The sequence below is a fragment of the Scaptodrosophila lebanonensis genome, unplaced genomic scaffold (assembly GCF_003285725.1).
Source record: "Scaptodrosophila lebanonensis strain 11010-0011.00,11010-0021.00 unplaced genomic scaffold, SlebRS2 tig00001415-arrow-pilon, whole genome shotgun sequence".
NCBI lineage: Eukaryota > Metazoa > Arthropoda > Insecta > Diptera > Drosophilidae > Scaptodrosophila > Scaptodrosophila lebanonensis.
The window spans coordinates 8,782,387-8,810,201 of record NW_022060742.1 but is presented as its reverse complement, the minus strand read 5'-3'; the positions used below and the strand labels follow the sequence as shown (position 1 = coordinate 8,810,201).

General features: G+C 37.0%; 6 protein-coding genes across 10 annotated transcripts in view; 3 read left to right on the top strand and 3 right to left on the bottom strand.

The window, feature by feature from the left end:
- Nucleotides 1-135: 135 nt before the first annotated feature.
- LOC115633071 lies at nucleotides 136-3,100 on the bottom strand. 2 transcript variants are annotated; one of them, XM_030530441.1, is made up of 3 exons: nucleotides 2,965-3,100; nucleotides 2,680-2,773; nucleotides 136-2,610 (listed from the first exon to the last, which is right to left on the bottom strand). In XM_030530441.1, the coding sequence occupies exon 3, from the start codon at nucleotides 2,600-2,602 to the stop codon at nucleotides 308-310; it is 2,295 nt and encodes a 764-aa protein (XP_030386301.1). In that variant the 5' UTR covers nucleotides 2,603-2,610; nucleotides 2,680-2,773; nucleotides 2,965-3,100; the 3' UTR covers nucleotides 136-307. The 2 variants fall into 2 exon arrangements, with proteins under 2 accessions (XP_030386301.1, XP_030386302.1); XM_030530442.1 differs by lacking the exon at nucleotides 2,965-3,100 and having other exon boundaries at nucleotides 136-2,607; nucleotides 2,680-2,795.
- LOC115633072 (cAMP-dependent protein kinase type I regulatory subunit) overlaps nucleotides 3,000-27,815 on the top strand; it is a 29,209-nt gene continuing 4,393 nt past the window's right edge. Inside the window, exon 1 of one of the 4 annotated variants that reach the window (XM_030530444.1) lies at nucleotides 3,000-3,769. In XM_030530444.1, the coding sequence (XP_030386304.1) occupies nucleotides 3,593-3,769 (177 nt within the window). In that variant the 5' untranslated portion in view covers nucleotides 3,000-3,592. Of the gene's footprint in view, nucleotides 3,770-11,778; nucleotides 12,661-13,661; nucleotides 14,134-21,985; nucleotides 22,114-27,815 lie in introns of those variants that run through there. The other 3 variants (XM_030530443.1, XM_030530446.1, XM_030530445.1) reach the window with 3 other exon arrangements.
- On the top strand, nucleotides 4,950-5,893 carry LOC115633076. Its single transcript, XM_030530450.1, has 2 exons — nucleotides 4,950-5,262; nucleotides 5,333-5,893. Exons 1-2 carry the CDS (start codon nucleotides 5,050-5,052, stop codon nucleotides 5,717-5,719), a joined length of 600 nt encoding a protein of 199 aa, XP_030386310.1. The 5' UTR covers nucleotides 4,950-5,049; the 3' UTR covers nucleotides 5,720-5,893.
- On the bottom strand, nucleotides 7,363-8,580 carry LOC115633074 (pollen-specific leucine-rich repeat extensin-like protein 1). Its single transcript, XM_030530447.1, has 2 exons — nucleotides 8,180-8,580; nucleotides 7,363-8,111 (listed from the first exon to the last, which is right to left on the bottom strand). The coding sequence occupies exons 1-2, from the start codon at nucleotides 8,501-8,503 to the stop codon at nucleotides 7,554-7,556; spliced, it is 882 nt and encodes a 293-aa protein (XP_030386307.1). The 5' UTR covers nucleotides 8,504-8,580; the 3' UTR covers nucleotides 7,363-7,553.
- LOC115633075 lies at nucleotides 8,979-9,819 on the top strand. The gene is made up of 2 exons (XM_030530448.1): nucleotides 8,979-9,291; nucleotides 9,362-9,819. The coding sequence occupies exons 1-2, from the start codon at nucleotides 9,079-9,081 to the stop codon at nucleotides 9,746-9,748; spliced, it is 600 nt and encodes a 199-aa protein (XP_030386308.1). The 5' UTR covers nucleotides 8,979-9,078; the 3' UTR covers nucleotides 9,749-9,819.
- On the bottom strand, nucleotides 19,451-20,100 carry LOC115633077 (mesencephalic astrocyte-derived neurotrophic factor homolog). The gene has a single exon (XM_030530451.1). It carries the CDS (start codon nucleotides 20,097-20,099, stop codon nucleotides 19,581-19,583), a length of 519 nt encoding a protein of 172 aa, XP_030386311.1. The 5' UTR covers nucleotide 20,100; the 3' UTR covers nucleotides 19,451-19,580.

Below are 27,815 nucleotides of genomic sequence, written 5' to 3'. Positions count from 1 at the left end.
GTGCCATTCACGCGCTGCGCGGACAGATAGCAGAAATAAGTTGATTAACAACACTGGTTGGATTGATTAGTTTTGAAAATACAGTGATGCCAATTTTGCCTCAAATAATAACGGCTTGATTCCATTTGAATCATATTTTATTGGGAATCTAGAAAAGGATTTATTTAATGTACAATATTAATACGCATGCAACTATATCAATTAGGCTACGAATGACTACTTATGGTTATGACACAATTACTCAAATAACGTATTAACTTTATGTTTAAATGCACGTTCCCAAATATAACCTCACATTGTTGCCCACCTAGTTGCGTTTCTCTTCGTCGTAAAATGCCGGCAATTCGGACTGCAATCGCAAGAGACGCACATAAGTGACCAATTTCCAATTGTCGGGCTCCTCGTTGGCCTGCACAAAGGTGGACATATAGGAGACCAATTCTTGTGAGCCATCCTGGTCGAGATCAGCAATCAGCATCGAGTTCTCTTGATTATTCAGATCAGGTTGGCAGACAACCTCATTGTGATTGTTGCGACAAAACTGCACAATATTACTTTGTGATGTGTTCTCGATGCGTGTGTCGGCGCCAATAAATAGCACCAATATTACCGTTTCGGTTATCATCTGCATCTTATAGTTGTTGAGCAGCAATGTCTGCCCAGCACTGGTCTTGGTCAGGTTCTTAACTGGTACACTGTATGTCTCGCGTTTTTGTATTAAATGGTCAAAAGCATCAAACTCATGACTGCTGGGGGGAAATTCGTGTGTAAGTCTCTTCAGCCTTTGTTGCTGTTGTTGTTGCTTCTTTTGCTGCTGTTGCGCCTTGTAAGACTTAGAGTTGTTGTCCTTGATAGCATTTATGTTTTTCAAAGTACTGTTTGTATAATTCTTTTGCACATTGTTGTTGCTATTTTGCTGCTGTTTGGAGATGGTTGCATCGTTTCGAACATTATGCCACTTCCAGAACTTCATCACAAAGCCGGACATTTTGGATTTGGAGTTCTTGAAGTGCCACTGAGCTGGCACCATGCCGTACATGCCGGTGTTGGTGAAATTTCGAAGCACATGCGCTGGCTTTCCATCCCGCACCTCACTGAGCACCAGCGTTACATTGCAATCCTCGGGACATTTGCCTCGATTTTCAACCACAAGCTCTCGCCCGCTAAGAGAGTAAATATTTCGTTGCGAATCAATATCCTTGCGCTGCCCATAATGACGATGCTGTGAGATTTTGGAGGCTGGCAACAGCTTTTGGCCCACAATCGATTTGTTGGTGATGAGCGAATAGAGTTCCGCAAGCGTCTTGGAACATTGCAGCTCCGTATTATTACGCAGACACGTATAAGTAATAGTTGAGGCATGCTCCAATTGCAGGCGACTGATTTGCGTGCATTCGTGAACGCGGAAACCATCTCCAATGGGCTTGCCATAATGACCGGATAAAATTCTCAGGACATTGCGCGCTTCCAATAGGGAGGCAGCCTGCGTACCCGGCTCCTGTTGTTGCTGTACGAAAGTCTTGGTGCGTTTCTCTAGCGATACGCTAGACACCAGCAATATATCTAAAACGCCATCGCCATCCAAATCCGGCAAGATCAATGGAAAATTGTAGGCATCCACTTTATGTGCTGCTCGCTCTTTGTATCGCCAATGCCATTGTCCGGATACTGGATTAACGGCACCCAACTCACCATACTCATCAATGACGAGGCAATCGGGCCGTCCATTTCGATCCACATCGAGTAGGGTGCAATCTATGGCCACTGGCTCGTCAACCATCTCATTATACCAAGCTACGGCACCTGAGCTGCCAATTAGCGATATGATGCCATTGCGCTTGTGATTGTTCGGGCGAAATTCCGGAAAGAAGGCATCGCCGCGATAGAGAAATATTAAATTGTTTTCCCATGAGCGCAATCCACTGACGACATTGACACCACCCTTAAGCTCAATTTTTGTATAATTGTTGAGCCGGTTGTGTGTCTTGATGCGATCCACTGGTGCTGGACACGCCCCACCGCCCTCCGAATCGCCACAGGGCACTAGCCAAACAAATCCCACGATGGTAAAGAGGCACAGCAAGAGCGAGGCAATGAAGCAGCAACGACGTGCCGGTGACATGGGCGTCCTCTTATCCTGCTCTGTGCTATTACTTCCCAATATGGCCACATTATCGGCGCTCACATCGTATTCACTGTTGAAATTGGAGAACTCTGCGCCATTGCTGGGCCCCAAGTCGCTCAGCATGACCGAACGGAATGTGTTTTGCATATTTGTGGTGTAACTGCTGCTGCTGTTGTTGGTATTGTGGGTGTCCAATTGGAATTTCTGTGGCAGTGGCAGCGACTGCTTTAATTGGCCGCCGCCCACAATGCGGGTGTGTTGCGACTTTAAGGCTAAAGTATTTGGTGGTATGCGACTGCGTTGAGATTGAAGTTGTTGTTGATGTTGCTGCTGATGCTGTTGTTGCTGCTGCTGTAGCTTTCGGTGCTTGCTGACGTTGTGTATTTCAATTTCCTCATCAGATTCGGAATCCGTCATTGCCTGACTTAACGGCGCGTAAATGCCTTGGTGGTTGGGCAATGTCTCCGTGTGAAGCATTTTAGCTGCTGGCGTACCAAGGAAAAATCAATAAAAGCATCTAAAACCATTCATAGTTGCACAGTTAAACAACTAACCTTTGATTGATTGCACAAGTACTTGTCAGTTGTTTGCATCCACATAGCTACTGATTTGATGGTCGGTTTGATTGCTTAAAACATAGAAAAAGCACTGAAAAAGCGTTAATTATAGTAACGAACTTCTGCGCTTCCAACTTCAGAACTGCATTTGCCATTCACTGTGAATGAGCAAATATGGTAGTGTTGTTGAACTTCAACGAGCTTTTATCGATAGCCTTGTAACGTTCGTTCGCCCATCACTACTTGCAGCAAAAACAACAACAACGTCAGTGTTTTACGTACGTGATTTATTAAGTTTTAATGAAAAAACATTATTTGAGTTACTGTTTAATAATTAATCAATGCTCTGTGTGCTGCATTAATTACACAGGAGCTAGACAACAATAAGAACGTGCGAATTGTATGTGTCCGAGTGGCATTTCAAACGATTTACAAAAGTGAAAACAGCAATAGAAAACCAAGTGGCCAGCAGAGAATAAAAAAAAAGCTGCAGGCAAATACAAGTACATACATACAAAGGCATTGGCGGGGGGTGCAGCAACAACACACACACAACCCATTCACTTGACAATTCTAGTGTGTGGAAAATTGGTTGTTTTTCATGTGCTCCTAAAAACATCGTTGTGGTGTCTTCGTCGCGGATAAGCTTAAAAGACTGACGGACGTAACAGACAGACATACGCACAAGCCACATACTTACACTACACTGACACAAACCCACATAGACGCACGCATACTGAGACGCAACAGCATCACGACATACATATAAATTGTGTATATTGCGTATTGAAAAGAAAGAAAAACAACGACGTCGTCGTATACGCAATCTCGAACGCGCTCCTCCACCTACGCCGACGCCCGCGCCGACGCCCGTGCCGACGTCAACGCAGCCGAACGATTTGCCATACATATGTCCTACATGATGGCCAACACGCTCGAGGAGCAGCAGAGTTTGCGAGAGTGCGAGCACTACATACAGTCCCATGGAATACAACGCGTTCTTAAAGATTGCATCGTCCAGCTATGCGTTTGTCGTCCCGAAAATCCTGTTCAATTCCTGCGGCAGTATTTCCAAAAGCTGGAGCGGGTAAGTCCTACACAAATAGTTACAAAGTATATGAATTTATTGAAGTATATTTATATATTTACAATGCATTTATTTAACATTGACTTTGCGCAGGGGAGTTTGTCAATTCTTAAAAAGTATGGTCCTTTACAAGTAGTTTTTTTCTGAAAGTAATTGTTATTGTGGGCTCGTAATATTGTAAGAGTTCATTTTGTTGTGGTATTAGTGTTAGCTGATAGGATCTCTGCAACGGTTTTTTTTTTCTTTTTGGGACATTTCGATATATATATATATATATATCTATCGTTCAATTTATTCCACAATACTCCTGCATTTTTTAACATATCCGTGCCATCGAACTGGTGGAAACAGAGTTGATATATACCTTATATAGTTCATATATACCGTCTTGACTAGCTTGGGTTGTAGTTTTATCTCTAAGCCCTCCTGATATGGGATGATATCATTATCCTCAGCCTCTTTATCGTCCCGCGTTCCGCCTTCTTTGGATTCAACGTATGAGACTTTGTCAGCAAGATTTGATCGACTCTCATGACATTTTTCCGAATGAATACTTTCACCAACGATGTGTAAATTACTTAAAAACACACAGGCTAAAATAATAATTTTGTCTTGAACACAATTTTATGAGTCCATGTTCCATAAGACTACAACTTTCGAAAAATTGAACAATTTACAAAACCTATAAATTTAGAGTTTAAATTCTGTGCATACTATGCCAAATTATGATAACTCAAAACTTTCATAAATAATAAAAACATAAAATAATACACATAAAGTATAAACCTCTTTATATAATCAAACAAGCGTGCATGTATATATGTACAAAAGATATCCAATAATTAATATTCAGGAACAATACAAATTTGAATTTATAAATGTTATTCTCTTATTACACATAGCAAGCAATGCGTACCATTTCGAACACTTTAATAAAAACATAAAATAATACACATAAAGTATAAACCTCTTTATATAATCAAACAAGCGTGCATGTATATATGTACAAAAGATATCCAATAATTAATATTCAGGAACAATACAAATTTGAATTTATAAATGTTATTCTCTTATTACACATAGCAAGCAATGCGTACCATTTCGAACACTTTATGGGGATAAATTAATTCAGTCTCTTAGTGTTTTCAAACCGAACATATCTACAGATTTTGATTCATCATTAGCATACACACGACAATTTACACATTCTTCCGTCGGACTTGCTTCCAAATTACTTGTTATACTATAACTTATTGTTCTTTTGGAACTTGCTTTTTACCATGTCCAAGCAAAGGAGGCCAACGTCGACATCGTTCCTGAAAGGGGCGGCGAAAGCAACCCCGGTGTTCGTTACCAAGAGCGCTCCCTATAATTTTTTGCGGGAGTATTGGCTGGGGTGTGAACAGGGACAGAGCACCGCTCAGGAGATACTACTAGAGGCTTCACAGGCATGGAAGGCATTGGCGCCACACGAGCGTAAGCTCTTTGAAGAGGTAGCTACGCCAAATGCTTAGCAATGTCGACGCCCCCGCCAATTTCTGTATCGTTACTTTTATTTTCTAGCCCGAATATTTGCGTGCGCGTTTCGGTCACTTAATCCATTCAGTATCGGCATCAGGCCTGGTAGTTGATTTATTAACTGCACAAACGGCAGTTATTGAAAATGCGGCAACATCGAAACAGAAGGATTTGGGCAATGAGCAAGCATCTGCATTTATTAGTGGCAGTCCGAGCAATAAGCAAGCTCCCGTCGCCAGTGGCAGTTCCAAAACTAAGGAGCCAGCTGTGCTCAAGCCCAGGGTCGTCGCGAGTCGTAAGCGCTCTAGAAATCTCTGCCAAGTGTGCCGGGCCAAGCTTCACGGAACAAAGCAGAAGCGAATTGCCAAGCATTCCAGAACAGTTTCGAAGCGCATTATGAAAGGATACAAAGCCAGTAACGATCTGCGATAATTCGTTTCATCTGAGTGAAATACAGTAGTTTTAGGGTTTTTTTTTTTAAATAGTTGGCTTACAAATTCTAAATGGTATGTACGTGGGCATGGTTTTTGTGGATACAGCGATGTTAATATTTTATTCCTACATTCGATGATTCGATCAAACATAAATAATAACTTTAAGAACTAATTTTTTGCTGTTATTATGCTGCTTTGTTAATTAACTTTAAAAAGGTGAAATGATTATGTCGGTGGTAAACAGGAGATCTTAGTTCAAAAAGTACAATAGAGATGTCTGTTGTGAATCAAGGCCATAGGTATACATCTTTTCTGTTACATTGAGAAAAGATCAGACCTTTGCTTCCTTGAATTAGGTTTTGTGTGACCCTTTTTAATAATGAACAGAGTAAGGTCAAATCAGCTACAATAAAAGCTGCTAGCATTTATGGCTATAACTTCGTTTACATTTGACCTAACATAAGGACACATATGAACTAACTGGATGAAATGGCCGAATTTGAACTGTATGAATAAGGGGAAGAGGAGAAAAATGTTTAAATGTAGAATATAAGGTCACTGTGAGCAACATTTGGTGCCTTTGGCTCTTAAAGTTTCTAAAATTTTTGTGGGCATACAGAATGACGGACAGACAGCCAGAAAATATTGAATCGACTCGACTTGTAATAATGGTGAAGAATATTAAAACTTTATGGGATCAGATATGCTTCTGCCTGTTACATTTTTAAGTTTGCACAAACCTAATATATCTTTTAACCTTTGAATCTTTTAAGTATAGGGTATACAAATGATAACAAAACTAGAGCGACTACGGATTATCTTAAAACTAAATATTGAAATTCTCAGCGTCGAAAGCTCTACAATTATTTTTTGATTGTTTTCGGGTTTTATTTAATTGTATTTATTGTAACATAATTCGAAGTGAGTATAGTCCTTATTTCAAATACATAATGCAATTTACTTCAGTAGCTTGGCTAATGTGCGTGGTTTTTTTTAGAATTTCAAAATCGATCATCTCTTTGGCTATTTTTATTATTATATTTATCAGTCAATACCACAGCTTGGTGGACGTTCAAAAATTGTTTAAAATGCCTTATTGATTTTAATTTTAAATTTTTTACATTTTAACAAAATTGCAAGTAGTTTGCACCAGAATTAGCCACAATTAGCATGGCAGTTTAAAAAGCATAGAAGCAATTCAATTAATGCAGTCTGGCAACGCTGCAATGCTGCTGTTATTCTTGTTGGTTGAGTTGTTGTTGCTTAGGCACCTGTAGCAGCGGCATCATAACTCGCAATGGCAATGTTGGGTTGCTTTGTTGCTGTTGTTGTTTCTCTGTTTATATTAAAAAGCAATATCAAACGAGTCGAATCCAGGGTATATTCGACTTTTATAGACCCTGTACCTGGATCAGATATATTTAAATATATAATAAATTAAAACAAAAACAAATATTAGGTACATTTTATTTTAAAATTGTAGCTTCAAATTTGCCAAAGCTTAAATTACATACCATTGGTTGACAATAAACTTCCTTAGATCTTTTCGTTCATTAGGACGGTTAAACGGATGGTATCGGCTAAAGGTTTATGGACACACCTTATAATACTGATGAGGAATGATGAATAATGAAAATGATGTTTGGAGTTGGTAAATTTTTAAAAAGTAGTATCCTTTTATGTAAACGTTGTCTTTTTTCTTATAATTGTTATTGTCGGATCGTCATATATTTTAAGAGTTCTTTTTGATGATTTAGCTAACACAAGCTGAATGTCAAGTATCTCCTTTAAAATAAAATAAAACATGTCTCTGATAGGTTCTCTGTCGTTTCTTATCCACAGCATGGCTTACAAGCCGGCTTCCTTTTGGGCTTACAACGCGGCTTTGGTTTGGGGCAGCGAGGCTTTTTTCGGGGGCAACGGGGCTTCTTTTTTTTGGGACAACGGGGTTTTCTTTTTGGACATTTCGGTTTGGGTTTGGGGCACCGCGGTTTCGGTCTGGGACATCGCGGCTTCCTTTTCTTAGGGCATTTAGGCTTGGGTTTTGGGCATGCCGGCTTCTTCTTGCAGGCTGGTTTTTTCTTTTTAACCGGACAACAACCATCTTGAGTATAGTCGTGGGGACAACACACATTACTATCTGAACCGTCATCCGTATCGTGACTGTTTTCCTCGTCCTTTTCTTCCTCTTTATTCTCGTCTCTGCTGCTGGAGGTGCTCGATCCTGGGCTCGTATTGCTGCCTGTACTGTATGTTGCGGTGGTTTCGCCACAGCTGGTGCTGCTCTCCAATGATCTCAAATTATTAGCCGAATTAATGTTATCCTCGAAGTTACGATCGCAGTGGCAGTCGTATAAAATCTGAACCGCCTTTCCATACTCGTAATCTTTCTGTAAATATAATTATTTTGTTTTGGTTTATATATACATATATGTTTCGCAATAGCTTAAAGACTTACATCGTTAAAGAGCTTCCGCTGGCTATCGTTCAATTTATTCCACAATACTGCTGCATTTTTTAACATATCCGTGCCATCGAACTGGTGGAAACAGAGTTGAAAGTCCCGCAAGTAGTTCATATATATCGTCTTGACTAGCTTGGGTTGTAAGTTTATCTCTTCGCCCTCCTGATATGGGATGATATCTTTATTCTCAGCATCTTTATCGTCCCGCGTTCCGCCTTCGTTGGACTCAACTTTTGAGACTTTGTCAGCAACATTCGATCGACTCTCATGACATTCTTCTGAATGAATAGTTTCACCACTTAGTGTTATTCCGGGCATTGTTTGGATATTATAAAATAAACCTAAAAACTATGTAAATTACTTAAAAACACACAGAGACTAAAATATTAATTTTGTTTTGAACACAATTTTATGATGTGCATCGTTCAAATATTTTCATAAGACTAAAACTTTTGAAAAATTGAACTATTTGACATATTCTAGAAATTTAGAGTTTAAATTCTTTGCATACTATGCTAAAACTTTCAATTATAATAAAAACATAAAATAATACATAAACGGATGAACCGCTTGAGATAATCAAAGAACTAATATACGTGTGCATGTATATATGTACAATATTAATATGTACAAAAATTAATATTCAGGAATAATACAAATTTGAATTTATAAATGTTATTCTCTTATTACACATAGCAAGCAATGCGTACCATTTCGAACACTTTATGGGGATAAATTAATTCAGTCTCTTAGTGTTTTCAAACCGAACATATCTACAGATTTTGATTCATCATTAGCATACACACGACAATTTACACATTCTTCCGTCGGACTTGCTTCCAAATTACTTGTTATACTATAACTTATTGTTCTTTTGGAACTTGCTTTTTACCATGTCCAAGCAAAGGAGGCCAACGTCGACATCGTTCCTGAAAGGGGCGGCGAAAGCAACCCCGGTGTTCGTTACCAAGAGCGCTCCCTATAATTTTTTGCGGGAGTATTGGCTGGGGTGTGAACAGGGACAGAGCACCGCTCAGGAGATACTACTAGAGGCTTCACAGGCATGGAAGGCATTGGCGCCACACGAGCGTAAGCTCTTTGAAGAGGTAGCTACGCCAAATGCTTAGCAATGTCCACGCCCCCGCCCATTTCTGTATCGTTACTTTTATTTTTTAGCCCGAATATTTGCGTGCGCGTTTCGGTCACTTAATCCATTCAGTATCGGCATCAGGCCTGGTAGTTGATTTATTAACTGCACAAACGGCAGTTATTGAAAATGCGGCAACATCGAAACAGAAGGATTTGGGCAATGAGCAAGCATCTGCATTTATTAGTGGCAGTCCGAGCAATAAGCAAGCTCCCGTCGCCAGTGGCAGTTCCAAAACTAAGGAGCCAGCTGTGCTCAAGCCCAGGGTCGGCGCGAGTCGTAAGCGCTCTAGAAATCTCTGCCAAGTGTGCCGGGCCAAGCTTCACGGAACAAAGCAGAAGCGAATTGCCAAGCATTCCAGAACAGTTTCGAAGCGCATTATGAAAGGATACAAAGCCAGTAACGATCTGCGATAATTCGTTTCATCTGAGTGAAATACAGTAGTTTTAGGGTTTTTCTTTTAAATAGATGGCTTACAAATTCTAAATGGTATGTACGTGGGCATGGTTTTTGTGGATACAGCGATGTTAATATTTTATTCCTACATTCGATGATTCGATCAAACATAAATAATAACTTTAAGAACTAATTTTTTGCTGTTATTATGCTGCTTTGTTAATTAACTTTAAAAAGGTGAAATGATTATGTCGGTGGTAAACAGGAGATCTTAGTTCAAAAAGTACAATAGAGATGTCTGTTGCTAATCAAGGCCATAAGGATGCATTTTTACTGTTAAAGAGTCACGAATAAACTATAAATCGTAGTTCTGGGAATATCGGATCTTATCGTTATAGTATTATGAAATGGTTACAGACCTTAAAATCACACCTAATACTGTTTTTACACGGTAGATTAGGCTATAAGGATGAATTTTTACTGTTAAAGAGTCACGAATAAACTATAAATCGTAGTTCTGGGATTATCGGATCTTATCGTTATAGTATTATGAAAAGGTTACAGTTCTTAAAATCACACCTAATACTGTTTTCACACGGTAGATTAGGCCATAAGGATGAATTTTTACTGTTAAAGAGTCACGAATAAACTATAAATCGTAGTTCTGGGATTATCGGATCTTATCGTTATAGTATTATGAAAAGGTTACAGTTCTTAAAATCACACCTAATACTGTTTTCACACGGTAGAATAGTTCCTAAAAAATCGTGTTGCAAAAAACCGCGTAAAAAAGACTTATGAAAATGAATCGTGTCAAATGGAATAAAGTCGTTTAACCATATATAACATTTTTAATTTTCAGACCGTGTAAAAACTGAATTAGGTGTAATTTGATGCAAGCCTTCAGTCTAGTCAGCTGCTCTTGTTGGCTATGTTGGAATTGTTTGTTGTGTTACTGCTTCGTCATTCGCGCCTAAAAGGCTGCTGTGTATATTTGATTTAAAATCGATAGCATAGTTGATTATTTTTGGTAATGTCCTGAGAGTATAAAATACATAATGCAATTTACATCAGCTGCTTGGTAATTTTTAATGCCAAAACCAATTGGTTTGTTGCTGTGTTTGAATTCGCGCTCAAAAGGCTGTGTGTTTTTTTAGAATTTCTAAATCGATTATCTCTTTTGCTATTTTTAGTACAGTCACTCAAAGTGTGACATCACCCGCACATTAGTCAGTCCCAGAGCTTGGTGGACGTTCAAAAAATGTTTGAAATGCTTTATTGATTTTAATTTTTTACATTTTCACAAAATTGCAAATAGTTTCCAGCAGAATTAGCCACTGCATGGCAGTTTAAAAAAGCTTAGAAGCAGTGGCAAACAATATTCCTGGAAAAGGCAGCATACAATTAGTGCGAATGCAAAACTGCAGTCTGGCAACGCTGCAATGCTGCTGTTGTTGGTGAAGTTGTTGTTGCCTAGGCACCTGTGGCAGCGGCATCATAACTCGCAATGGCAATGCTGGGTGTGAGCAGCTTGCAGCATGCACGCCCACGGCTGCGACGCGCCAATCGTCGCGTCTGCCTCGTCCTCGTCTTTGTTGCTGTTGTTGTTTCTCTGTTGCTGTCGCTGCCTCTGTTTATATTAAAAAGCAATACCAAATGAGTCGAATTCAGGGTATATTCGACTTTTATGGACCCTGTACCTGGTTTATTAAACAAATTATTTAGAAATATAATAAATTTAAAAAAAAATGTTGAGTCAATTTTATGTTAAACTTGTAACTTTAAATTTGCCAAAACTTAAATTACGCAACATGGCTGACAATAAACTTATTTACAAGATCTTTTTGTTCACTCAGCCGAACAGACAATCAGACGGATTGTATTGGTATATGGACACAACTCATACTTGTAATACTGATGAAAAATGATAGACAGTGAAAATGAAGAAGTCTATATTTTTGGCCATGCATCCTACTTTGTGTTACATACATTTGCACTAATGTAGTATACCCTTTCATCCTTTGGGTACAGCGTATTAAAAGCTAGGCTAGTAAGCAGCACGCCATTTTGTGGTGGCATGGTTATATGTTTAACGGTTTTATGCTCTTCGCTTTACACTGTCACACTGGCTCTGATTGTGACTCTCGCACCCACTCCCAATCTCTCGCTCTCTATGTCTCTCTCTCGCTCTCTCCCTCTTGCTCTCTCTGTTTAGCTTATTTGATGCGTTGGCTGCCGTGCTTGGTTTGGTGGCCTGCCTAGTCTGGTGTCCTGCCTTGCTATTGTTGCCTAGCGTTTGCCTGTTGAATGCTTTTGCTAATTTCAGTTTAATAAACATCCTGGCGGCGTGCAGAAGCGCCATAGAAGCGATTCGGTTGTGTGGCTGCCGCTGCTGCTACTGCTCTCGTGGTTTCAATTAGTCGCTCATTCATTTGTATTTTGTGTTGCATTTCCGCTTCAACGCAAAAATAACAAACAAGCATACAACGACTTACCATACCATAGCTACTATACCATACTAATATATATACACATACTTACATATACATACAAGTGTGTATGCGCGTGTGGGTGTACCATGGGCAACTCGCTGAGTGTTAATACCATACAGGATGCTGTTATCGATCGTTTTAAATCGGTTGCATTGACCACAGATGAAAATGGCGCCATGCGAATTCGTTCCTTTTCGGAGGGGGGCGTTTTTTCCCACACTGCGGCAGCACAACACAGAAGCAGCGAAGGTTCCGCCACTATCTTGGGTATTGGCAGCGGACGTGGTGGTCGGATACTACGGGAGAGCAGCATTGATGGTGGTGTGGCCATGTTTGATGCCATGCTACGAGACGACCACGAGCATCGCCTCAGTTTGGATGCTATGCATCGGGTGCGCCATGTCCGTACCTCCTGCACCACGATACCAGAGGAGGATATTGTAAGTGTGTAGTTATGTGCGTGTGCATGTGATCGTATCATTATGTTTGACAGTGTGTTGGTAAACGTAATAGTTTTTCGTTTGCTTGTTATGACATTCCAAAACTAAAATATCATAAATACCCACCAATACCAGATGTTGATTTTAAAAGTGTGTATTTTCGATTGTGTTTGTGATCGTATTATTTTATTAGTAAGTGTATTGCTAAGCTTCATTTCCATTTGCATGGTCACTCTAAAATCAAATTATGATTCCAGTGTATTAGTAAATGTAGTTTACAAACTAAAATGAAAATGGTGCATCCTGTACCACTGTACCAAAGAAGGATATTGTGGGTGTAATTGCGTGTATTTGTGATCATTTGTCAGTGTATTGTAATTGTATTGGTAAGCACCACGTTTGTTTGTTTGCATGGTCACTCTAAAATGAAAATATTGCAACGCACAAAAGCTCTGTTGTGAGCAGAGTGAGAGCGTAAGTAAAAGAGTGGGTGAGAGAGAGAGAGAGATTGGAAGAGTGAGAGAGCTTTGATTTGCTGCAAACGTTGTTGAGATGTCGACAAATGTAAAAACAACTACAACAAGTAACACACACACACACATGAATATATATACATGTATTTGTATATGATAGCTTTTTGCCAGCCCCATATTAATGGCAATTTTGCACTTGAAACTCGCATACGCAATGAAATCAAAGCGCAAAGTTTGAAGCTTTTTGCCAGGCTGCTACAGTTAGTTGTTGCTGTCGGTGACAGCGTCATAGCCAAGATTGTGTATATGTGAGTGTGAATGTATTGTGTGCGCGCAAAACTTTTCTTTTTAGCCATACATCCTTTTGCCTGTGCGTGGCTTTCACTTCTGCCGTTTTGTGTTGGTGAAGGTCATCATGTCGACGTTGTTATTTTTGTTGCTGGTGCTGCTTCTGTTGCTGCCTCTGCTTGTGGATTCGCGCGCTCCTCGTTAGTCAGTTGCCATCGCTCGTTGCGTGTGTCTGTGCCCTCTCGCAGTCGGTCGCAGTTACATTCTTTGCCTATTGGTTTGTGCATCATTGTTTTATTTTTCCTGTCGTCTCTTTTCGCAAAAATACAGCGCGTCGTTTGTACCGTCGTTGACTGATTGTTTGTTTTATGGCTTTGGATCGCCTGACAATTGCCACCCGCAAATCGAACGTTTAACGGTCATGTTAACTGCCGCAACGGTCACATTTACACTTCCAGATATAGTTACGAGTCCAGTGTTCTGGTCGACAACGAGTTGTCATCATCAGTGAGTGGCAGTTGTTGTTTATACCCATTGTTTATTGACTCCTCCGGCCACCTGCGTGATTAATGTGTGCACCAAATAAATATTTTGGAACGTGTTCATTGTTTAGTTAAGCACACAGTGACAAAGTATTACATTGATAAACAATCCCAGAGCAGCGATTACAAATACCAGCTTCAACCAAATAAACAAAGTGTCACGAGCCATGGTAAATACTAAACGTACTTAAATTGTCCTTTAATATTAATACATAACTTGAACCCGTTTTAGCTTTATTGTATATTTACGGAGCCGATTAATGTTCCTTTCGAATGAGGTCTTTGTATAATTTGTTTTCGGTAATATTTATAAAATATGTTCCATTTGTTATTACTATTCTTAAATTAAAAATTTGAATTATAATTTGTTAAAATTATTAATTATGCTTGAAAATACAAACTAGACAGTTTGCTTTGATATTTCTACCAACGAGTTTATTAACTATATTTTCTGCCAAATTGGTTTGTGATTTTGAATATCAGTTTAAAAATAAAAAATATATTTTGTGGTATTGGTATTTGAGGAAACTATTTACGAAGATATGTATATGTTGTTGGTATATTTTATTAAAGTTTAAATATATTCAATTGTGTTTTTATAATAAAAATTAAGAAATACTTTAACTTTTGTCTGTGTTAAAAAACCCTTCTAACCAGCGGCCCATAGCTCCTTGTATTCTATCTTTGTAATGTAATGTTTAATATTTTTACTTAAAAAAATAAAATCAATAAAATCAAATCAATCAATAATCTCAATTTCTTGAAATGGTTTGCCTTTGAAATTATTATCATTTTCTTTTTATTTGATCATATTCAATGATTCAAAATATATTTTGTATTTTAAATTTGGTAGACAATCAAATTTATATGAGAATTCTATATATTTGTTAAATTTTCAAGCTACAGTTTTTGTAGAAAGGAATATTAAATTTTCAACCTAAAAGCAGAAACTTGTTGTCTTTGTTAATTAACATATTCAAAACGTTAAAAAAGGCTGCAAACGACTCACAGAAAGGTTTCAATTAATAATGCTGTGTTTTCATTCTTTTCCTTTCTTCCTCTTTCACCCTCTAATACTTTATTACGCTTGTTCTTTTCCTTTTGTTATTTGCTAAAGAACAACAAAAACAACCGCTCATGCATAAATAAATTGAGTTAGTTTAACAGAAAGACCAACGTCCGGCACAGCCTGACTGAATAAACATCCTTCGCGTGCGCATGAAAACGACGTCGTTATCTTTTAAGCATTTATTGAAAAATAAAACTAATTTAAGACTGTTGTGGGCTATGCAAACAACCAGATATGTAAATATATAGCTACTACCTACGCTTAAAAGGTATTTCTGCACGTTTGTGTGTGAGTATGTCCGCCATCAATGCCAAAAGTTTGACAGCATTCTGTGAATTGTAACAATCGGATGTGGGACCTATTGTTTGCCGATCCATTAAGCGGCTTATAAATACCCAAAACGAACGCTTGTGCATGAATAATTTACACAGAAATAATGAAACATGGTGCAAGCCATTGTGAGTGCGAATGTGTGTATGGTGGCCAAAATTAGCTGTCATTGTAGTGTAGCATAACGTCAGGCGCAACAGCTTACGGCATTTCAAGTACCACATTTTCAAATACAATTTGCAAATTGAGTCATAAAGCAAGACAATGCCAGCTGAGGCGGGTGGAAGAGTGGAAATGTTATTTATCGCAACAGTGTGTGTGTGTGCCACAATTACCGCTGCCTCAGCACATTCATGCCTACTTACCCGCACTTTGTGTGTGCCACATTAAGTATACTTGATACACATTTGTCACACATGACGTCATCAGCAGTAAAGTCCTCATGACATACACACACACACGCAATTGCACAAACAAACCATAAAAATCATTGCCAACATTGCTGACGACTCGCAGCTGATGCCTGCGGCACAATGTCCTTTTCTTATTTTTCTTTTCAAAAAAAGTCGACGACATTCTCGCTGTTGTTTTGCTAAAAGAACAGGTCAGATCCCGACAAGCGATAGGCCTATTTGTGACAACAACAAAAATAAGAAAACTGTTTTCATATTATGGGGCGAAAAAAATCTTATACAATAACAACAAAAGCTTTGCTTAAGCCATGGATTTTCAGAAGAAGAAAAAGTTTATTTACGAGTAGTGTCAAGCGTGTGTCATAAAAAACCAAAGAAAAAAAAAACAAGATTTAACGAAGTGGTTGAGCGTATTCGACTATACAATACCCTAATGATAATATTATTCATAATTAAATACATACAAATTATTTATTAACTGAACACTGGATTAAAATGTGTCGTGCCCAATTTTTGACTCACATATAAAGTATTGCATAACGCAAGTCCCAAATCTGGGCATGTCAAAGAAGGATCCTGAGAAGGCTACTAGGATGTCGAACTTTGACTTCTTTAAAAGCCTGGTCGTTGCGATGTTTGCTTACGTTGCCATAAAATCAATACACCTTTCCCTCTTTAATAGAGGGTATAAAAAGGAGCAAAACATCCACTGTTTGTGCACAAAAAGTTCACTGAATTGGAAATTCAGTTAGCTGCGCTCAAAATGAGCAACAAAAGCTGGAGCTGCAATACCCGCACAGCTATATGGCTTTCTGTTGTCAGTTTTTCGATATGATTTGTACATTTTTTTAGCTTTATGCTGGGATTATTTAAGATGAACTGATGTTAGAAGCATGCAGTAATGCAGGCAGTTCGAGGCGTCGCCAACCAGCCCGTATAATTTTAATTAATTCGATTAGAAAACGCACACCGACACGCACATACATGCACACACATACATATATAGATTGTAACACACCTGGGAGCACAAAGGAAAGGAGCAGACAAAAAGCTTTTCGCACTCGGCTCTGTGCCCATCCATGCGTCTCTAATATGCACCCTCTCGAACCTTTCAGTGTACACCCACACTTTGTCCATAGCTACGAGTATTTAAAGTGAATTGAACTCAGACCACAACTTTGCGGTTGACCCACATTAAATGGGTTTGCAATACGTTTAAAGTTGCCAGGTAAATGAAAATCTAAAACAGCGAAGCTAAACCTATTTAAGGACATGGTAAAAAAAAAACACTGCGGAAAACTGCCGCACCCCAGCGCTTCTCAAAGTTCTTTAATGAATCGCATGTGTACCTTTTCATTTAACATGTACATGTATAAGTATGTATGTATTAGTGATAATGTGTACCCGTACAAGGTTTTAGCCTCTATCCAGGTGTTCATAAGTGCGCTTGCTCTTGAAATTTGTATGACATTACATTTCAGCTCATTTAATAGAGCACTTGTGGGCGATGCTGGGTGATTTAATGAACAGTCACCAAAAAGAAGTATACATGCATCAATATTTTCCTATAATCGAAGTTCCAATATGACTGGAATGGATACTGCAGTTCTATAGCCACAGATAAATATATATGTAATTAAACCGATACCAGAGTTAATTACAGCTCGAATTTTTTAAATAAACCATGTAGTCTTTTTTGCAGACAATCCCGTTTCGTTTTCATTTTGAGACCAATAACAGAAAATAAGATAAGGATGTAACCCGCTATTTTGGTCATAGCCTACAAAGTTTCATTCAGATTTTTATAAACTATAAAAGAATAATATTTCAAGGTATTTTAGTCTTAATAAAAAGTTCGAAAGATGCTTCAATCAGTTAATAGCATGAACTGGAAACATTTTTGGCATTTTTCTTACAATTACATATTTAAGAAGATTTAGTCTAATTAATGTCTAATATCTTTTCATTGATCCCAGCTTAAAATTATTTTGGGTGCTAATTTGTCTGGGTACTGAATTTACCTTCTTTTCTACTTTAATGCTCTTTTTTCAAAGATATATGAAGCCAAATTAGGTTAACGTAAAGAGAACTATCTATGACACTTAATTTTGATTAACAAATTCTGTTCTAAGTCGTTCTGCTATGTAAATATATATAAATAACTTACTAAATCAGATATTTTTGGCGAACTTATCTGGTTCTTGTACATTGGACATTGCCTTAATTGGACTTTAAATGTATGAAATCAACTATCAACTATGCTCAAGAACAAGTTGTTTGTTTTGTAGGATATATTAACAAACGTTCTTCATACATTTATTCACTTTATACATTTATTAAAATGACCAATATATCTATTTATTTTTTGTAAGTTAAACAAAAAATCGGTAGCATATATTCGATATATGCTTTTGTAATGAAAGTTTTCAAATATAATCTTTATAAAACAAACTTCTTGTCTAAATATCCCGACTGAGACTTTATCTATTTATCGTTAGTAGTAAGAACATCTGATTGAACTACAAGTATTTGTCTTACTCCCGTTAAAGTTGTTTCCTTTTGATATGAGTTGAAAGAGAACGTCGTTTGTTCATTGATTTGTTTGTTGTTTTATAAACTGGTACGAATCGATAGAACAAATTCGTTTATTAAAAATTGTGTTAATCATTTTAGGGACGTACGAAAATCGTTTTGTCTAGATTTCTTATTAACACATATTCCAAAAAATTCGTTTTAGAGGGCTAAGCCAACATTATTTTGCTTCATTAAAGTGAATTAAACTTTTGCCAATCGTTTCAATGCACACACATGTACACCATTCAATCATATGCGACTTGTTTACTATATTACTATACGTATACGTAACGGCGATACAGACTTTTGAATGCACACTAAACAGAATATTTAATAATCTTACAAAAAAAGAACAAAGCCATTTCAAAACTAAATATCTCTAATAGAATATGCCATTGTTCGTCTGTCTATTCAAACGTGTTGGTTTTAGTTACGTGGGTGCTGAGACAATCAAAAACGCCCATATCAGATGGTGAGAGAGGGAGGTGCGTGTGAGGTGCTTAAATTGATTTGTTACATTTTATTTACATTGCCTTTAAAATAAGGTTGCACGGAGAGAAAAATACGTAAAGTTGGCGAAACAAAAAGCCGCAAATTAAATGCGCGGCTGGTGGCCAGTTGCAGGCCTTATTGTATATACCGTTGCTGCTGCTCAGCTGTAGGTATATGTATGTATGTATATACATACTACTCATACATATCTCGATTTGGCGCTAAGCGTTTCTGACGGCCTTCTGTGGCTGCCACCATTTGCTGCTTTTGCCCACACACTCTCACACAATTTCTCGGCTACAGCATTTGTGGCGACTTGGGTCGCTTTTGTTGACTGGCTGGCTAGCTGTTGCTCTTCTTGTTGTTGCTTTATTAATGCTCTTTGAGCAATTTTTATTAATGTTGTTTTTAGATTTGTTGTTTGCTTATAGCGACTTTTACTTTCGTTTTATGTACATTGTGAAAAGCCATCCGACTTGTGCTGCACTGCAAAAAATACTTCAAGAAAAATGTATAATTTTAAGGTTTAATATAAGCTTCTGTGATTGCTTACCACACTTATGAATCTCTAAAATTATGCTAGCAGGGAGAATCTGTTGATACAAATTATAAGTTAGGCACTCATCAACGTTTATTAAAAGCAGCTGAAAACTATTGATTGCCTTAAAATGCTATAAATAAATTAACTAAACAATTTTCTTTTCAATGCATAGTGACTGTTTTGGGTGGTGTAGTGCCTCTACAATTCTTCGTGTGCAATACTCGGAATCAGCTCCTCAATGCGTCGAATGAAATCAGTCTTCTCCAGACAACCATGGCACCTATCTTCCCAGTTGTACAATATTTGCTTCAAGTCTTTAATCTTTAATTTTTGCAAATCCACATTCTTTAAGTCAAGCTGCTTCTCATAACGCAAGTCACAAATCTGGGCATCTATTTTGTTAAGTTTCTCACAAATCTTGTCCGCTGGCAATAATCTGCTCAATGGTTTGCTCAATTCACTTAATATATTCCTAGTCGACTCCTTCAGACCGCCCAGGTAGTAACAAAACTTGCGCTCCTTATTCTTTTGAGTGTTGCAAAATTTCTTGAATTCAGTTTCAATCATCTTGTAGTCGTCTCTGGTCACACCGTGTAGTGTTTTTGCAAAACGTTCAAGAGTCTTGATACAAACTTCACAATCCTCCTTAAGCGCCAGCTCTGTCTGGCCAAGAACGGCTGTCGAGAAGAGCAGCAACAATAAATATTTCAGTTCCATAATTCTGAATATTTGAATTAGTTATAATTCTATGTTGATATGAAGGATGAAGTTGTATCAGAAGGCCACTATGATTATATAGAAGTTTTAAAATATCCGACATGAAAGGTGATGAATCGTGAAGCGTGAGAGCCTAGATTATAGATTTGAGGTGATGTATTGATTAAAATGTAGTATAAATTTTTGTCTTGTAAATTCGGAGCAAAACGTAATTTTCTTATGTTTCGATGTTTCAACAAATGTGAATTAGAACAATAAAGATATCAGTATAATTTTCACATATATTTTAATTCGTTGTTTGTCTGCGTGCGATAAAAATTAAATTTCAATGTCCAGTCTTAACTAATGTCAAATAATTAGTGTTGGGGTTAGGTCAAACATGTTTATCTTTAAACATTATAATTCAAATTTTCCTATCAATTTTTGAATTCAATTTCTTAAGTCTCAGTGTAAAAAACACTAATTTCTTAATGTGTACATATAACCTACACAATATGCTTTTAGCTGCTGCTGCTGCTGCTGCCCACTTCTTTGCGTTGTGAGCTGAGCATCGACGTTGTCGTTGCCGCTGGCCAGTCAGTCCATCTGATAGTGGCACTGGGCTACAAAAACCCAGCAGAAGCAGCAAGACACAAACACAAATACACACACATACGTTCGTGTGTAGCGGTATCACCCACACACACACACACATACATACATATATGCACACTAAACTCAAATAGTGAGCAAGACTGAGCAGTGGCGGCTGAACGCGAATTCAGTTTGTGTCGCGCCTCCGTTTTGTAAATACATAACGCGAAAGACATTTGACGGCGGTAACGAAACGGAAACATATATACAAATATATATACATACACACACACACAAACACATATAAATATTCGATATATGCACACAAATGCACGTGGAGGTGTATGTGTATATGTTTGTGTGTTCTGAGTGCCTGTGCAAATAAAAGCAATTGGATTAATTAAACAATTAAAATTGCAAATAGAAAATAAAACGGCAAATAAATCAGCAAAACAAATAAAAAAGAAGCCGGACAAAATCCAAAATTAAATTGGACATAAAAATTAAATAATTTACACACAAAACGGCAGCGGCACTTAAAATTGTTGTGACGCACGGCAAACGATTTTTTTTAATATCTGATTCTATAGACAAACAAACATATCCACGTAGATATTCTTCTTGCGGCAGCCATTTATGCCAATTCATTTGCTCGGTTTCTTTTAATAGCGTGCTCTCAAAATATTAATCATACGCACCGTAAAATTAGGCTCTTCACGCTCTATGCACATTTTTGCAGACGCGAAAATGTGCTACTGAATAAATTTTCATATACAATTTTTGTACAATTTAATCTTGGAATCCTTCAGGCTAAAAAAAGGAACCGTTTTGAAAGCTCACCCACTCTCTCTTTAGTTTGGATATAGAATTGATTAAATTTTTATATGAGCGAAAAATGTTTTATTTATTTGGTACATTAAGTCAAAAGTGTCCAATTTGAATATATATGCTCAGAAATGTGTTCTAAATACATTAAAACAAATTTTTCTGCCTCTGTGTTCAAAAATGTATTTTTATAAAACTTTGACATTGGATTTGTCATTGCTGCCAACCGTTGCGTTTGCGTATACGTAATATTTTTGTAGTTATAACAACATCATATTATAATAAAATATGTGTACGTGCTAAAAGAAATGTTCAATACAAATTTGTAGTTGCTAAAAAGTGTACAAAGTGTTGAAAACATTTAACGTGCAAACAACGAATTATTAATTTATGAATTCTACAAATTCTTATTATTTCGAATTGCTTTGTTGTTTTTTGACGCGTGTTTGTTCTATTTATTATTGTTGCTCTCTTTCTACACACCACAGAAGCAAAAAATCTATTAGTTGTTGCATATACATAAGTAGCAGACATACACAAGCACATACAACCAACCATTTATTGAGCTCCAGTTAAGAGGCGTTGCAGAAGCAAATATATATAAAAAATGTCTAAGGTTTGCACATAGTTCGTAGTCTTATAGACTAGTTTGTAATTGTATTGATGTAAGCTTACACAGACACACCTACACAACCATATTATGCTTGAATGTATACAAACATGCCCGCACAGCTTTGTTGTTTGTTTGTTGATTCATTTGCACAATTGTTTGCATTTCGTTGCCGTCCCACATACGCCACCACACCAGAAGAAGAAGAAGAACATCTACAACAATAGAATTCGTTAAGTTGCTTTTTTTTTCCACACAAGTACTTACATCCATAATATTCATATATGTAACTACACATTTGTATTATTATATGCTTAAAATTGTTGCATATGCCACACGCATATTATACCAGCACTTATATAAAAATAAAAGGCGTAGTCGTGTAATAAAAGTACACGTCATACAATTTTTATATAAGTCTAAAATGGAACACTTGGGATTCCAAACTCAAAAGGAAAAAAGTTTTTGTTTAAATTTGTATAAGAACTTTGTAATGAAAAAATTTAAAAATTCTTTTTAAATTGGATTGTGATATTTCACGCAATATTACCTTTTAACGCTTTTTTCTTTACATTTCATGATAAAAACAGCTTAGAGAGGAGGGCCACAGATAGAAATTTTTAAAAGTTAACATTAGTTTAGGATAGAAAAAATATCTGAATTAATAACTTATTCTCTTAATTTTTACAAGTTTTAGTTTTTGTTTGAACAATTCCTAACGCTCATAAAAAGTACGATGGAAATTTTTATCTGCCTGTAAAAATTTGTAAAAATTCCTTTACAGGAATTCATAAGTAAAATATATGCAATTATTTTGGAAAACTTCATATCTATTCGCATCACTAGAATAAACTTATTTGCAGCTAGTCCAAGTTAGAATCTAAAAGCAAGCGCAGCTGAGAGTCAAAAGATTGTAATGTGTTGTAAATTCTTAACAAATGTAAATTCTTACTTTTTTTTTAAATTAGTGAATGCTTAAATGTTTTTTGCTACAATTAAGCCTTTACTTATAATCTTTTTTTTTATAAACGCAGCAAATATTTTTTCAACCTTTAATAAAAATTATCTTTAATCTTTATAACTGAAATCAAGCTTTAACTTATACTCTGTTCTTATCAATGCAGCAAATACAAGTACATGCAAGTATATACTTATAAAAGATTTTTTTTATTTATAAAGGCGTGTCCATTTACAGTCAGACAATCAGTTGGACTCCGTATATCTGCTCAGCGCTAAATCAGCTTCACATTATAACATGTACTATCTAATCACTATTGTTCCATTATTTACTCATAAAGGTTCGATTCGCTTACAGTGTGATAAGCCATGCTCGGCTTTTAAGAACTGTAACATGTGACAAGAATATTCGAAAGTCCAATAAATACAAATGCAGTGCATGGGTTTTCTTCATTAATTTCCGCATTCAGTCACAATTTATTATGCGAAATCGATTTCCGTTAAATATGACGAATGTCGTCAAAGACCCAAAACCAGCGCAAGCACACACATAGAACAGGGCCAGCCAGTTGGCTTGGCGCCGACTCCATGACGGTGTTTGGTACATAAAGGTCATGGCCATAGTTGCAAAAACCAGCGCCCGGCACGGCCCTGACAAAGTCAATTGTGTTTTTGTTGTTGCTGCCATTGTCGCCGCCAATAAAAACCGTTACAGCAACAGCCACGGCACTAACAACAAGAGAGACGTAAACAAAGTTGCAGTTTTCGTGCGCATCGTTGGCTGCTTCCCCGGTGCCGCATCCACCTCTTTATTGAGTTGTTGGTAAGGGGTGGGGGGGGGGGGGTTGGTGAGTGGGTCGAGCGAGGATATGTGCGGAAGTGCAAGCGGCAAGTTCATTTTTTTTTTATCCGTATTTTTTCTTACTTGCTTCATGCAATCAACACCCTGCGTGTGTAGATTGGTGTGTGTGTGTGTATGAGGGTTTTTTTTTGCATTAATTAAGCTAAATGTCAGTTCCACTTACCGCATTTAACCCTAGATTGCATGTCCTTTCTATTGTTGAAACGACTTCGATTAGTTTATAATTAACATTGGTTCTTTATCGCTCAACAAAACCTGTGCAGGAGCTTATTTGTAAACACCCCAACCACTCATTATCTATGTACATGACTAATGTAGGCTAAGATATTTCGAATAAATGCCTGTATTATGTGAGCTTTATTTCTTATGTTATAATTAGTTATTTATTTATAAAGGATCTCTAATAACTTATTTAACGAGTTCTGCATATACAACCGAATTATTACGAAGATTCTGTGAGAAAATTGATAAACAAAACTAATTGATGAATAAGTCAACATTTGACTAAACCGTCGAATCAGTTACTCGTCAGTTAACAATAAAACAAATAAATTTAGACGTCGTGATTTTATTTGCTGGGCCACAAATTAACCGCACCTACATGATTCCAAATTGAATCTTTCGAAAAGCGCTAATTTGGCGACCTGAAATATTTGTATTACTTCGTGATTGAGACTTGATTGGGATTGATGTGAACACCCAAATGATTCTGCGGGTGAAATTCTTTGAAAAACATTCTTTTTTTAAATATATATTGCTTACGCACTTTTCACAGCGTCTTTTGTGCGTTTTTTACAATATCTTAGATGAAAATTAACCAGCTGCCAGCAGCTTTTTCGAATCTGGTGTGTTGTCTCTATGTATTAATTATAACCTTGGTTTATAACCTTGGTTATCAACTTTCTATATTTACGCCAAGCCAGAAATCGATTGGCTGTGAAAGAAAACTCTTACGCTATTTACTTTTATACTGTAACGCTATTAAAAACTCAGCGTTCACCCATTTAAATGCTTTATAAATCAAAAATTTGAAATAAATGCTGTCAAGTTTAAATACTAATAGCTAAAAAGCTTGAATGCGTTCGAAAAGCATTTACATGCTTCGTTGCGTGCAAATGCCTTCCAAGTATTCTTTTTTGGCCACATTTAAAACGTCATTTGTATGCCAAATGTGTTGATTGATTTGCCACTTTTTGGCTGTAGCCCTCCTTGCTTTTGTGCCTGTGTTTTGACACGTGACTTTCCAGGTTATGTTGCTTGATAATTGCGTGTTAAAGCGTCCCTGAATTGCCGGCGTACTACGCTGCGTATACGCAATATTCATGGCGCCCCATGCATTGCGCACACGACCATTTAAATTATACACTTCATTGCCTACATTATCAACATCAGCAACAAATTGCGTTAGTACGCTTTATTATTACAGCTGCTTTTTATGTATGTATATGTTTTTTTCTTTCTTTCTTCATCTGTTCTTTGAGAGTGTACGAGTGTTTATATGATTTTTCGCTCATTCTGTTTAGATAATAAAAATTTATGCGCTGCTTGACTCGTCGACCATTTGAGGCTAATGTTATTTATGGCACGCAAAACGCTTCTGATGATAGGGGGTAATGTTCGCATTGTTAATAACTAGTGAAAATTGCATTGTTATGGCTCAGTATTAAGCTAAGGCTGAGACTATTTTAGTTACACATTTTTTAATACGAAGTAAATGTTTGTTTGGATGTCACGGGGTTTTCTGTTTCTAATAAGAAGTCATTTAGTTTGTTATCAACTGGATACTTCTGATTGGTCAAGCTCAAGTAATTTCTACTCAATGAATTGTTTTAATTACAGCCAATTGGCGTTTTGTTTTATGTATATGAATATTGGGTGGAAACAAAATTAACTAATTGAAAAGATATGCTGTACACTTTTGTATGCGAAAATGTGAAATTCAAATTAAATAAATCAATGCTTCCAAATAAAAAGAATGACTATTTGGATTGAAATTCTTTGATTGGTTTGCAGAAAGTGGGAATATTTTGAAGTCATTTCTAAATATTTAAAATTAAAAGTATGCTGATGAACTTAATGTCAGTCGTTGAAATAGTCAATTGGTTCCACTTCATGTTTACGGTTTATCGTTTTGAGATTGGGATATTTACGAAATAAATGCTTGTATATAGTGAAGGAAAATGTTCAACACAAGTGGTTCTGCATACTTAGCATCCTGCGTTTATTCCTGGACATGTAATCAACAAGAAAGCATGATATTCTTTGAAATTTTTTTACTATTTCATAAATTTCAGTACAATTGATATGAAAAACTATAAAATAATTAGTTACTGTACAATACCTGACATTCTAATCCATTGCTTTTGCCATATTTGATATAATTTGGGAACTATTGAGTTTGTTGATGCATCTTAAGCTACGGTCAGACAGGCAAATAATTTCCATATTATTTATTTATTTTTAATTGGTGGGACAACATATTTGACGTACCTGTCTAATTCGATAACTGCAAACTATCCGCCTACCTGAACAAACCGTACTCTTCCTATCAATAGCAAAAACAATTTTTCTCTAACGTATTTATATAGTGTGCTACTTTTTAAGACACACTAATCATACCATTTAAGTGGCTCAACTAAGAGAACATAGGAACCCATAACAACAAAAGCTACAACAATACCAACAACAACCTATTTACGACTGCCACTTAAGGCCACATCAAGTTTTCAATGCAATTTACGCTATTTATGGACACATCCAGTGCAGCCGACCACTCTGTCCATCAAATAATATCTGGCGTATTTAAAATGCAATTAAAAACAAAAAAAGCTGCGTAAAGCCAAAAGCAACTATGCTGTCTATCTAGTTTTGAGTGACAATTAAATGCAGCAGCTGTTGTTGTTGTTTTGCTACCGTTGGGTGTGTTGGCCAGTTGTTGGCTGCTTTGACGTCATTGCGATGCAGCGGGAGATTAGATTGCACATTCGGCAACGCTCAGACATACCGGATTTCAAATATCCATAATAAGTTTATGCAGCTCTATATTTGAAGCTTTCTGGCCTTTAAATACTTAAAGCTCAGTCAAGCTTAACTACTTGTAGAGTAGAGATTGTGGTTCTAGTGGATTCATTTTTCTCGAAACAAAAACTTTCTGCTGGACAAAAATAGAAAAAAAACGAAGCTTTACATTAATTTAATGCTGGCCTGAACCACCAACAGACAGACACCCACACGATGACTTTTGACATATGAACAACGTTGTATTTTGGCCGACCCAGAACTGCTCCCAATTCACAGCAACTGACAGCAGGAAATCACGAAGCCAGTGACGCACATTGGGCGAAGAGTCAAGTGTTGGTCGAGCGCAACAGTTGCTGCAAATACTGCTTAAGAAGGTTGGGGGGGTTGAATGCAATAGAGTTGTCTCTCCTTTGTGTGTGTGGGTGTTTGACCAAATCCTTGCCAGCCGCAGTCATAAAATCTTTATGACGTCTTTTATGGTTGGCTAAGATTTTAACGTTCATTTGGCCGGCCATAAATAAGCGAGCGACCCATCCACCTTTACACTCTGTAGCTGGGGAATGACAATGCTAAAAATGTTGACCTTGTGCGAGGGCGTGGGTGGTGATTAGGGCTACATTGTGTCCAGTGAATGTTAAAGAGGCTCGTGCCTTGTCGCTTTTCATTTTCAATTGATTTGTAATACTGCTCGAGGGAATTGTTACAAAAAGTGTATTGACGACTGCAAATATTTGATTGAAACATTAATTTACGTACAGTATCCAGATTACTGAGGAATATTATTTTTACAAACGTTCTTGCGTTCTTTTACGTTCTTGTATAATTATCTCTAATTAAATGACTATTTAGGAATAAAAGATGAAATTTC

Excerpts from the sequence above, each read along its gene's own strand:
- LOC115633071 (XM_030530441.1), bottom strand. The coding sequence starts at position 2,602 with ATGCTTCACACGGAGACATTGCCCAACCACCAAGGCATTTACGCGCCG.
- LOC115633076 (XM_030530450.1), top strand. The coding sequence starts at position 5,050 with ATGTCCAAGCAAAGGAGGCCAACGTCGACATCGTTCCTGAAAGGGGCG. Across the intron at positions 5,263-5,332 it reads AGCGTAAGCTCTTTGAAGAG|CCCGAATATTTGCGTGCGCG; the intron begins GTAGCTACGCCA and ends TTTATTTTCTAG.
- LOC115633074 (XM_030530447.1), bottom strand. The coding sequence starts at position 8,503 with ATGCCCGGAATAACACTAAGTGGTGAAACTATTCATTCAGAAGAATGT. Across the intron at positions 8,112-8,179 it reads AGCGGAAGCTCTTTAACGAT|AAAGATTACGAGTATGGAAA; the intron begins GTAAGTCTTTAA and ends TTATATTTACAG.
- LOC115633075 (XM_030530448.1), top strand. The coding sequence starts at position 9,079 with ATGTCCAAGCAAAGGAGGCCAACGTCGACATCGTTCCTGAAAGGGGCG. Across the intron at positions 9,292-9,361 it reads AGCGTAAGCTCTTTGAAGAG|CCCGAATATTTGCGTGCGCG; the intron begins GTAGCTACGCCA and ends TTTATTTTTTAG.
- LOC115633077 (XM_030530451.1), bottom strand. The coding sequence starts at position 20,099 with ATGGAACTGAAATATTTATTGTTGCTGCTCTTCTCGACAGCCGTTCTT.